We start from the raw sequence: 12,182 nt of genomic DNA, 5'->3' as shown, positions 1-12,182 counted from the left end.
TTACTGCCCCCCATAGTAATAGTGCTCCTCATAGTCCCACCAATCCACCAATAGTAATTCCCTTCTAGAATGCCCTCATTAAGTAACACTGCCCCAACCATGATAATGCTCCTCAACAATGCCCCCATTATTAGAAGAGCCCTCCCATATTAATAATACCCTCACAGAGCCCCCCAGTAGAAATAAGGCCCCCCCTATTGTTCCCCCAGTGGTAATAAAGCTCCCTACAGACCCCTCAGTAGTAATAAGGCCCCCATAGTGCGCTTAGTAGAAATAAGGCGGATCTATAAGACCCTCCTATAGAGCCCCCAGTAGTAATAAGACCGCCTATAATGTCCCCTGGATCTGCAGTGCCCCCTGCAGTTTTAATCCTCCCTCCACCATACAGTCCCATGTAAATAACATCACCACCTCCCCAGCCGCCTCCAACGCACAATCCCATGTAAACATCACCTCCTAAGGCTACTTTCACACTTGCGTTCGTGCGGATCTGTCCTGTACTTGTACAGGACGGAGCCGCACCGATAATACAAACTAATGCATCCGTTCAGGACCGATTCGTTTGTATTAGATTTGAATTTCTAAGTCCCAATACGGATCCGTCCTGACTTACATTGAAAGTCAATGGGGGACGGATCCGTTTACAATTGCACCATTTTGTGTCAATGCAAAGGGATCCGTCCCCATTTACATACATTGTAAGTCAGGACGGATCCGTTTGGCTGCGCAAGGCCATGCGGACACAAAAACGCTGCTTGCAGCATTTTGGGGTCCGCCTCCAAAACGGAACGGGGAGCCGTACGGAGCCGAACGAATGCATTCTGAATGGATCCGCATCCATTCAGAATGCATTGGGGTTAAACTGATGCATTTGTGGCTGCTTGTGAGAGCCTTGAAACGGATCTCACAAGCGGATCCCCAAACGCAAGTGTGAACGTAGCCTAAACATTAAGTCCCATGTACATAAACATCATTCCCCCCCACCATCCACTTTCAACATACAGTCCCATGTAAATAACATCACTCCCTCCCCCAGCCACCTCAAGCACACAGTTCCATGTCAATAACATCCCTCGGCATGTGATCGCAGAGCTGAAAGCAGTGCAGGACTGGTGTGGCTCTTAGCTTCCAGGCACAACAGCCGCAGCACAGCATGGCAACGTCTCATCTGGGACGTCAAATAGGTTCTGGGGAGCTTGGCGGGCGCAGCGGAAAAGGGGGTAGCAGTGGAAAAGGAGTCAGCCGAGAAGGAGAAAGAGGATGGAGTAGGAGGAGGAGGAGGAGAAGAGGCAGGCCTGCATGCAATCCTTGGCGGTAACACCAAATCCACACAGGAGCCACGGGTTACATGCTTGACGGCCGTCAAAAGGTTCACCCAATGGGCAGTAAAAGTTATGTACCTTCCCTGCCTGTTTTTGCTAGACCACATGTCTGTGGTCAGATGTATCTTGGCACCGACACTGTGTGCCAGAGATATATTCAATTGCCGCTGAACAAGGCCATATAGCTCTGAGATGCCCTTCTGGGAGAAATATTTCCTTCCGGGGACCTTCCATTGCGGTGTGCCAATGGCCACAAATTTTCTAAAGGCCTCCAAATCCACCAGTTTATATGGCAGTATTTGGCGGGCTAGCAGTTCCGACAAGCTAGCGGTCAGCCGTTGGGCAAGAGGGTTATCCAGCGTCATCAACTTTTTACGCTCGAACATTTGAGCCACGGAAGCCTGCCTTTTGCCAGATGAACGCGACGAAGGCACGGTGGAAGGTGGAGTGGAGGACAAATGGGAGGAGAGAGGAGAAGAGGCAGGAAGTGGAGCGCCGGGAGTGTGGCTTTGTGGGTTCTGACGGCGTTGCTCCCACTGGGCTCGGTGATGGGAGGCCACGTGCCTTCTTAAGGCGGTCGTCCATAGGTGAGTGTTGGGCTTACCGCAACTTATGCGTTGACAGCACAGGCTTCTGATGGCAACACTATTGTCAGCAGCTGACATGTTAAAAAAAAGCCCACACTGCAGAGCCATGTGCCGGCGTCCTGGGAGCGCCAGAAGTGACCGTGCATGGTGGATGGCTCGCTCCAGATACATTTGCAGTCTGCTTTTTGCCTCCTGTGCCCTGCTAGCTCTGCCTGCTTCTCCTCCCTCTCTGCTGCTCCATCTCTCCCCTCCTCTTCCTCTCTTGTGGGCACCCACATGACATCCATTGACACGTCATCATCGTCACCTTCACCACCACTTTGAGATCTCGGAGTAGGCAGAAACAGCGGGGACCTCCCTCCTTGGGCTGATCTGGGTACTGTCGTCAGACCGCTAGTTGGCGGCCGTTGCTACCTCCTCTTCCTCATCCGATGTCAAAAATGGCTGCACATCGGTAAGGTCTGGGAATGGATTTGAAAATAATTCCTCTGACTTGAGTGGTGGGGCTACGGTGGTGGTGGTGTATTTGGGGTTGCACACAGCAGGGAGTGAGGAGGGTGCAGATACAGAGGATAAGGAGGATGCAGAAGAGGAAGGCTGAGTGAGCCACTCAACCAAATCTGGTGCGCCCTTTGAAGTAATCACACGCACCTTCTCCAACTTCCAACTTAGGCTCCGGCCTGGTGCACCTGCCCGACCCCTACCACCACTGCGGAACGGCCTGCCTCTTCCCCTGCCTGTTATTTTCAAAATGACCCTGTGCCTAAGTCCTTAGAGAAGAGCAGTATTTGTGGAAGCAGGTATATCGCAGGCCTCAATCAGTATTTTGTGGAAGCAGGTATATCGCAGGCCTCAATCAGTATTTTGTGGAAGCAGGTATATCAAACCCCTTAATCAGTATTTTGTGGAAGCAGGTATATCGGACCCATCAATCAGTATTTTGTGGAAGCAGGTATATCAAACCCCTTAATCAGTATTATGTGGAAGCAGGTATATCGCAGGCCTCAATCAATATTTGGTGGAAACAGGTATATCGAACCCCTTAATCGGTATTTTGTGGAAGCAGGTATATCGCAGGCCTCAATCATTATTTGGTAGAAACAGGTATATCGAACCCCTTAATCGGTATTTTGTGGAAGCAGGTATATCGCAGCCCTAAATCAGTATTTTGTGGAAGCAGATATATCAAACCCCTTAATCAGTATTTTGTGGAAGCAGGTATATCGCAGGCCTCAATTAATATTTGGTAGAAACAGGTATATCGAACCCCTTAATCAGTATTTTCTGGAAGCAGGTATATCGCACCCATCAATCAGTATTTTGTGGAAGCAGGTATATCAAACCCCTTAATCAGCATTATTTGGAAGCAGGTATATCGCAGGCCTCAATCAATATTTGGTAGAAACAGGTATATCGAACCCCTTAATCAGTATTTTCTGGAAGCAGGTATATCGCACCCATCAATCAGTATTTTGTGGAAGCAGGTATATCAAACCCCTTAATCAGCATTATTTGGAAGCAGGTATATCGCAGGCCTCAATCAATATTTGGTAGAAACAGGTATATCGAACCCCTTAAAGGGAGTCTGTCACCTCCATATGGCCATATACAGTGCTTACATGGCTCTGTAGCACACCTATACAGGATTGTAACGGTACCTTTGTTCTTTTCTTTAGACTTGCACAAACAGGAAAAACGAAGTGTAATTCATATGCAAATGAGCACTCGCAAGTGCCCAGGGGCGGCGTTCAGTGTGTAGGTGCCCAGGCTGCTCTGCCTTCTTTTCACTTTACTCCTCCCCAGCCTCTTCCTTTGCCCGCCCTCCAAGTCCGGACCTATCGATGAGGCAAGAGACTTGGAGGGCGGGCAAAGGAAGAGGCTGGGGAGGAGTGAAGTGAAAAGAAGGCAGAGCATCCTGGGCACCTACACACAGGGCCGTCTTTAATATTGATTGGACCCTGGGCAAGAATTTACTTGGGCCCCCTGGATTCCCCCCCCCCCCCCGCATTTTACTGTACTTGCTATACAGAAGCACTTACCTGTCACGTCCAGGGCCTCCAGGTGACGTCTCCTCTCTGTCATCATCTTCTCTGTAGATCTTCTCTCTCATCATCTTCTCCACTCGGTCTGGACAACTTCTCTCAGCCGCCTCGTCTCTGCAGAGTGTGACACACAGACATCTTAGCTTCCTCACATTCTATCATTATCCCCCAACTGGAGTCCCCACAGTGTTATCCTGCTGCTTGCTGTGCCCCCCCCCCCCCCCCCGGGGTGTAGCTATAGGGGGTGCAGAGGTAGCAGTCGCTACCGGGCCCAGGAGCATGAAGGGGCCCAAAGACCCTTGTGCCACATAAGACACACAAAGCACTGAGGGAAGGGGGGCCCAAGCTGAACTCTTGCACCGGGGCCCATGAGCCTTTAGTTGCGCCCCTGCCCCCCCCCCCCCCAATACCCCCAAATACTATCCTGAAGAAACATTACTGCCCCCCATAGTAATAGTGCTCCTCATAGTCCCACCAATCCACCAATAGTAATTCCCTTCTAGAATGCCCTCATTAAGTAACACTGCCCCAACCATGATAATGCTCCTCAACAATGCCCCCATTATTAGAAGAGCCCTCCCATATTAATAATACCCTCACAGAGCCCCCCAGTAGAAATAAGGCCCCCCCTATTGTTCCCCCAGTGGTAATAAAGCTCCCTACAGACCCCTCAGTAGTAATAAGGCCCCCATAGTGCGCTTAGTAGAAATAAGGCGGATCTATAAGACCCTCCTATAGAGCCCCCAGTAGTAATAAGACCGCCTATAATGTCCCCTGGATCTGCAGTGCCCCCTGCAGTTTTAATCCTCCCTCCACCATACAGTCCCATGTAAATAACATCACCACCTCCCCAGCCGCCTCCAACGCACAATCCCATGTAAACATCACCTCCTAAGGCTACTTTCACACTTGCGTTCGTGCGGATCTGTCCTGTACTTGTACAGGACGGAGCCGCACCGATAATACAAACTAATGCATCCGTTCAGGACCGATTCGTTTGTATTAGATTTGAATTTCTAAGTCCCAATACGGATCCGTCCTGACTTACATTGAAAGTCAATGGGGGACGGATCCGTTTACAATTGCACCATTTTGTGTCAATGCAAAGGGATCCGTCCCCATTTACATACATTGTAAGTCAGGACGGATCCGTTTGGCTGCGCAAGGCCATGCGGACACAAAAACGCTGCTTGCAGCATTTTGGGGTCCGCCTCCAAAACGGAACGGGGAGCCGTACGGAGCCGAACGAATGCATTCTGAATGGATCCGCATCCATTCAGAATGCATTGGGGTTAAACTGATGCATTTGTGGCTGCTTGTGAGAGCCTTGAAACGGATCTCACAAGCGGATCCCCAAACGCAAGTGTGAACGTAGCCTAAACATTAAGTCCCATGTACATAAACATCATTCCCCCCCACCATCCACTTTCAACATACAGTCCCATGTAAATAACATCACTCCCTCCCCCAGCCACCTCAAGCACACAGTTCCATGTCAATAACATCCCTCCCTTCAGCCCTAACATACATCCTAGTTAAATAACTACAACTCCCATCATTGCTCTGCCTCTCCCTTAACTTACCTCTCCAGTCATCATATACAGACATCAGCATTAGGCTCCTTCTCCTCTTCACCCCGGTCCAATCCTGCACTGGTCACATGATGGTGACATCATCCAGGTCATCCTATCACAGCCTGTTTTGCTGATCACATGACCTGTGATGTCACCACAGGTCCTTCTCCTCTTCCCAGTGTATTAGATTCAATTGTATTGCCGTTCTCTGTACGGCAATACAGTTGTATCTATCTAGCAGGCAGGACATTCGGGGCCTGGGACAAAACATCAGGGGCACAGGCCCCGAATGTTTTAACTAGTGATTGGGAGTCGGGAAACGGAGCTCCCTTGGGCCCCCAGGAGCAACTGTGCCCGGGGCAGCTGCCCCTTTTGCCCTGCGGCAAAGACGGCCCTGCCTACACATTGAACGCCCCCCCCTGGGCACTTGCGAGTGCTCATTTGCATATGAATTAAACTTGGTTTTTCCTGTTTGTCTAAAGAAAAGAACAAAGATACCGTTACAATATTGTATAGGTGTGCTACAGAGTCATGTAAGCACTGTATATGGCCATATGGAGGTGACAGACTCCCTTTAATCAGTATTTTGTAAAAGCAGGTATCTCGCAGGCCTCAATCAATATTTTGTGGAAGCAGGTATATCAAACCCCTCAATCAGTATTTTGTGGAAGCAGGTATATCAAACCCCTTAATCAGCATTTTGTGGACGCAGATATATTGCAGCCCTCAATAAATATTTGGTGGAAGCAGGTATATCGAACCCCTTAATCAGTATTTTGTGGAAGCAGGTATATTACACCCCTCAATTATTTTTTTTCCCACAACAGTTATATAACACCATCCTGTTTATTTGGGGCAGCAGCCCTCAATCAGTATTTTGTGGAAGAAGGTATATCACACCACTCAATCAGTTTTTTTTTGGGGCAACAGGTATATCACATCCGTTGCAATTAGTTGTTCCAATAGCGTTTGTCCCCCTATATAGCTGCGGTATCGCAGCAGAACCACACACAACTGCTGCACAATATAAATGCACTATAATATACTTTATATGTTAGAAAGTATAAGTATATCACACCCCTCAGTATATCACCTATCGATAGCACACCTATACCAGTCCTTAAAAGGACTTTTGTGGCCCTATTAGCTAGCGTTTGGTGTTCATAACAGCCTGTCCCTGCTCCACAAAGCAACCTCTCCCTACACTGGCAAAACACATAATGTAAAATGGCTACCAGATCGGGTTCTTCTATAGGGTGGGGGTGTGTCCATGTGCTGAAACATCTCAACTGGCTGTCCTGTCCCACCTGATGGTTGTGTCATGGGTCAAAGTTCAGTGCAATGCAAAAGAATATGGCACCGGCGGACATCGCCATATGTTCGCATGTTTGGCTAATCGCAAACGCGCAAAGTTTGCAGCGAAACACCCGCCGGGTGGACATCAAGGCCATCTCTATTTATCGGGTTACTGAGAGGACTTCTTGGTACAAAGGTAGGCCAGCCAGTATATTCTTTCCCTAGGGACCTGCCTTCTCGAACTTGCTGCAGGGACACCCATATATTCAATCATCTTGTAGCATCTTGCTGCTGCCTGCCACTGTGTGAGCAGGTGTTATTTGCATGTAGCTGTTCAGTGGGCCCCCAGAATGTATTTTACTGGGGGGCCTTAGGCATCCCAGTCCAACACTGACACCATTAATGTAAAGTATCTGAAAGGAATATACAGAAATCCATTATGGACCCGAAACAAACCATGTTGCTGCTGCTATCGGGCCCTTGGAGAGAGATGGTTGCCCCATTCCCTTTGTAACCAGTTGGCAAGCACTTGTGCTGAGCTCCCCCTCTGTTGGCGAGCCTGTCTTGTTGACATTATATTCTGCTGCTGGTTGTTTTTCTTCCTCTCATGTTGCTGTAAGAAGCTTAGACATGAGATTACTGCTCAGCCTCCAAATTATGTTTTGCTCCTATCATCCATTTTCCACTCCACTCTACTAATGCCATAATAAATGCTTTGTACACAATCCAAACAACATCCATTAGAAATGTCCTAAAATCTTCAAAATCATTGCATAAATATCACCAATTGTGACAGAATAGCTTCAATACATTTCTTATGTTTATTAAGCTTTCAGTGTAAGTATCATAGAATTACGTCTCTAGTCATGGCATGTCTAAATTTACAGGCATTTCCTTAGATTCTTATAATAAATGGGGTTTTCTGGGACTTGAATAGATCTATCCTCAGGACAGGTCGTCAATATTAGATTGGTTGGGGTTCGACTCCCCAGCTGTTAGAAGGGGCCGCAGTGTTGCCATTACATCCATGGGCCATGTGGCTTTTCAGCAGCTCACACCCATTCAAGTGAACAAATAATTCCTAACAATACTAACCCGTTCCCAACCTCTGCCGTACATGAACAGCGGAGTTCGGTTCTTTCAAGGCAGAGCCCGTTCTGGAGCAGAGTGAGCACCATAGCTACCAGGTGACTGCTGTTTAACACAGTAGACACCTGGGACTAATGTCTGCGATCGGCAGTAATGCCAATGGCTGATGTTTAACCCCTCAAATGTGACCAAGGCATCTGAAAGGCCAAATACCTGTAAGCGCATGCTTGCCGGGCAGGAACGCCTCTCTCGTGCTGAGATTGGGGAAGGCGTTCCATTAAAGTAATAAGCCAGAGCCTGTGCTAGGCTTCTAGGCTCACTACTTGTATATTACAATTCAGACCTGCAGGTGGCAGCACTAAATTGTAATATACCAATCTTTGTATATGGTAATTCAAACATTCCATTACTTTATGCAAATAGCAATCTAATGATTGCATGTTGGGGTCCAATTGGAGACCTAAAAAATTTTTTTTTTAAAGTGAACAAAAAGTTTTTTTTAAATATAAAAAATAAAAATAAAAAAAATCAAATCACCTCCCTTTCCCTATAATTAAAATAAAAATAAACAATAAAAAAAAACATCAAAGGGCATTGGCACTTAAAATATAAAAAAAATAAATGTACGATTCGACATTTTTTCATCACTTCACATCCAACAAAAAATTTAACAGTCATAGATATCCCAAAATATCAATAAAAACTGCAGATCGTCCCACAAAAAATGAACTTTAACACAGCTCCATAGATATAACTATAAAAAATATATGAGGGTCAAAATATGGCAATGAAAATAGTTTATCTTTTTTTGTTTGTTATTAATACACAAGAAAAACTATACAAATGTGGTATTGCCATAATTGTACGGACTTAGAGAAGGAAGGTGACAGGGCAGTTTTACTGCATAGCAAATGCCATTAAAAAAAAATCCATAAAACTGTGGCCGAATTGCATTTGTGTCCAATTCCACTTCCAAGCCCTCACATATCTGTCTAAATGGAAAAATAAAAAAGTTCTGGCTCTGGGAAGGCAGAGAGTAAAAAACGAAAAATTGCCTCGTCAGTGAAGGAGACCTATGCATTTACATACAACAATCTCCTCAATGTTTGCTGGCAGCAGAGTGCTAGACGGTAATGATCTGCTGCTGCCAGCAAACGATGATTTACATGACAGCACAAACAATCTTATTACCCAATGTACAAGCGTTTCGCTCATTCACCGGGTAACTGGCTGCAGATGATGGCTGACGAACGTTCCTACGAATGCCCCGGCAGTGTAAAGAGACCAAGATTATCTGACAGATTTTCTGACCAATCATTGTTCAGATGGTCGTTTACACACACAGATCTTTTGTTATACACACCAACTAATGGTCTGATTGGACAGATATTGGTCAGGTAATCTGTTGGTGTAAATGCACTCAACATTGTGAACCCCACATGTACTAATTCTCATATTTGACTTGATCCCTTTAAGAGACATAAAGACTCCACTGAAGTAGAAAAACAAAGATTAGGATGTGCCTGCAGTTACATTGTAATCCTTGTAGTCTTTCTGGTTCTTGCTACACCCTGCATATTATCAGTACTGGAGTTCTGGTGGTGACACCACCTTATAATACACAGGGAGGGGAGCTAGGTTGTGTGGCAGCTTAAGTGCTCCCTGAGGCAAAACAAAGGACACAAGAACATGTCTGCATCTCATGTTTCCTTGCCTTATGAAGCCTGATTTTGCAGATTATGGAATAATTACCTCTAATTATGTATTGATTGACTTGCCTGTTGGATATAAGGCTGGTAATCACTGCGGCAAGGAGTAACTTGTACTGCATAAAGCAAAGATCAGTGGGGGCACTTTTACCATTCTTGATAGAATTATGCCATGAGAAAACTTGTGCAAGTGTTAACAGCTATTTGCACTGAGATTTGGAGCTGCTCTATTCAAGATGAATTATTCCACAGAACCTGATTTAGTTTAATTCCATTGTATTTGTTTTCCACAGGCTGTGAGGTCATTAAAGGAAACCATCGATGATTGCTGGGATCAGGATGCAGAGGCCCGTCTGACAGCACAATGTGCAGAAGAGAGAATGGCTGAGCTTATGATGATCTGGGAGAGGAACAAGTCAGTGAGCCCAACCATCAACCCAACATCTACAGCAGTGCAGAACGAACGGTAGGTGCACTAAATCAGAGCCAAGGAAAGAGCTGTACCATTTGTTGTATTAAAGGGTATCTGTCAACACATTTATCAGCATTAATCTAGCTGGCATGCAAGATGTGTGCACGGCGGCCTCCATCCCTGTACAGCGCATGCTCCAAGCTCATTACCGCAAGACTATCATTGCCTGGCCTGTCAGCCTTAGCAGTCGGGGGGCGGTATAGGAAATAGGCAGCTGAACCTCTGGCTGCAACAAAGAGCGGTTCAAGGGACTAATTATTTATTTTTTTACAGCTTCTGGTCAACTAAGGAGATAGGACCAACAGCATTTGCATTCAGCTGACATGCCGCTGATAAATGTGGTGACAGATGCCCTTTGAATAAGAATTCCCACATATATGTGGTTTCTTGGCAGTAAACTATAAAACACATTGTAGACTGTGTCACGATGTGTCAACACTGTCTCTGGCAACAGCAATCATAAGACAGATGTTTAATTTGGAAACAAGTTTGTTCTCATGTATTTGTGTAATAATACACAACTGAAACAAAAAAAATAAGATACATTACTGTATATTACATTATAATGAAATGCAAGCTAATAAAAAATGTAACTATAAGGATTAAACAATTCTATCTAATATATATCTATGAATCTAATATCTATTATCTATCTACTGTATCTTATATTCTATCTATCTATTCATTTATCTAATATCTGTCTATCTATCCTAATGCAAAGAAAAAAATGTTGGTTAATGAGCACATCCCAATGCGCAGGTCCACATTGCCATGGCTGAAAGCACAAAAACAAACACAATGCAACAGCACTCTGCAAACACAAATGATAAAGTAAATACAATGGTGCCATAATCATCATAGAAAAGATACTAATGCTACGTTATAAATGTGAGATTCTTGGCAAATACACATTATTTGTGCCTGTCCGCCAACGACAAGGCATTCTCTAGGACAGGAACCTACACTAAATACTATCTCCTCTGGTGTTATACTGGCCTCCATTAAATTCAGGGAATGCAGGCTCCACATGCATACTGAGCCTGCATTCCCTGAATTTAATGGAGGCCATTGTGGCACCAAAAGAAATATAATACAGTGTGGGCCCAGCATGCATGTGGAACCTGCATTCCCTAAAATTAATGGAGGCCAGTATGGCAACAGACGAGGTAGTATTTAGTGTAGGTTCCTGTCCTAAAGAGATCGTCTTGTCGTTGGCGGACAAGTACAAATAAATGTATTTGCCAAGAATCTCACATTTATAACATATCATTAGCAGTAGTATATTTTCTATAGAGAGTATTGTATTTAGAATATATGTAGGGCGGCTCACTAGGACCCAAAAAATGGAGTAAGGTGCTCAATCCAAACAGAGCGTACCCGACGCTTGTAGTAGGGAGGAGAGAAATATAAGTAAAGGGGATGGCACGCTAATCATAAGTTATGCATGGAAAAGAATATTTATTATGAGAGCCAAATAACATCAATGTACAATAGTAAAAGTGATAGAAATAAATTGGATAAAATAGTAGTAAATCCTAGGATATACAAAAAATGATGTAAAAATATATACACAAAGATGTAATGAAAGGTATTAAAACTATGTAGAAGCCTAAAATATAAAAAGTCTTGTAAACCTACTGGAGGTAGGTGTAAATGTCCAGTCCAATAATATGGTATCCGGGAAATAAATGTGGTATCCAAGAATTAGGTAAAAGATGGGTACCTTCTTTGGGAAGTAAGGTAACGTCCAATTTTAATTAGATAGTAATAGAGTAATGAGCGAGCACTCATACACTTGGCAACCAGATTGACATGTGCAGAAAATATTTATTATATCCCCATAAAATACAAGTAATAAAATTTATAAGAACAATGTAGCAATAATATACAACATTACAGTCACATATTGTGGTAGATATGATCAACACTATATTCATATGACTCAATAGTGTCGATAAATTCAAAAATATATATCACACCAAGAAACTTCAAGTATATGCTGTTATTTGGGAAGAGGGGGTATTATCTTCTAGCGCTCTATCCCAATTTGGGAAACTGAATGTCACTGAAAATGTTGTAGGTGTATTCACT

The 12,182-nt window shown here is 44.7% G+C and overlaps 1 protein-coding gene across 2 annotated transcripts in view; it reads left to right on the top strand.

Annotated features, from left to right (window-relative positions):
- BMPR2 (bone morphogenetic protein receptor type 2) overlaps positions 1–12,182 on the top strand; it is a 284,386-nt gene that overhangs the window by 257,060 nt on the left and 15,144 nt on the right. For both annotated transcript variants that reach the window (XM_040441941.1, XM_040441940.1), the window contains exon 11: positions 9,913–10,085. In XM_040441941.1, the coding sequence (XP_040297875.1) occupies positions 9,913–10,085 (173 nt within the window). The remainder of the gene's footprint in view (positions 1–9,912; positions 10,086–12,182) is intronic.

The sequence above is a fragment of the Bufo bufo genome, chromosome 7 (genome assembly GCF_905171765.1).
Source record: "Bufo bufo chromosome 7, aBufBuf1.1, whole genome shotgun sequence".
Taxonomy (NCBI): Eukaryota; Metazoa; Chordata; class Amphibia; order Anura; family Bufonidae; genus Bufo; species Bufo bufo.
Note: the sequence above shows the minus strand (reverse complement) of the source record. Positions and strands in the feature narration are given on the sequence as shown.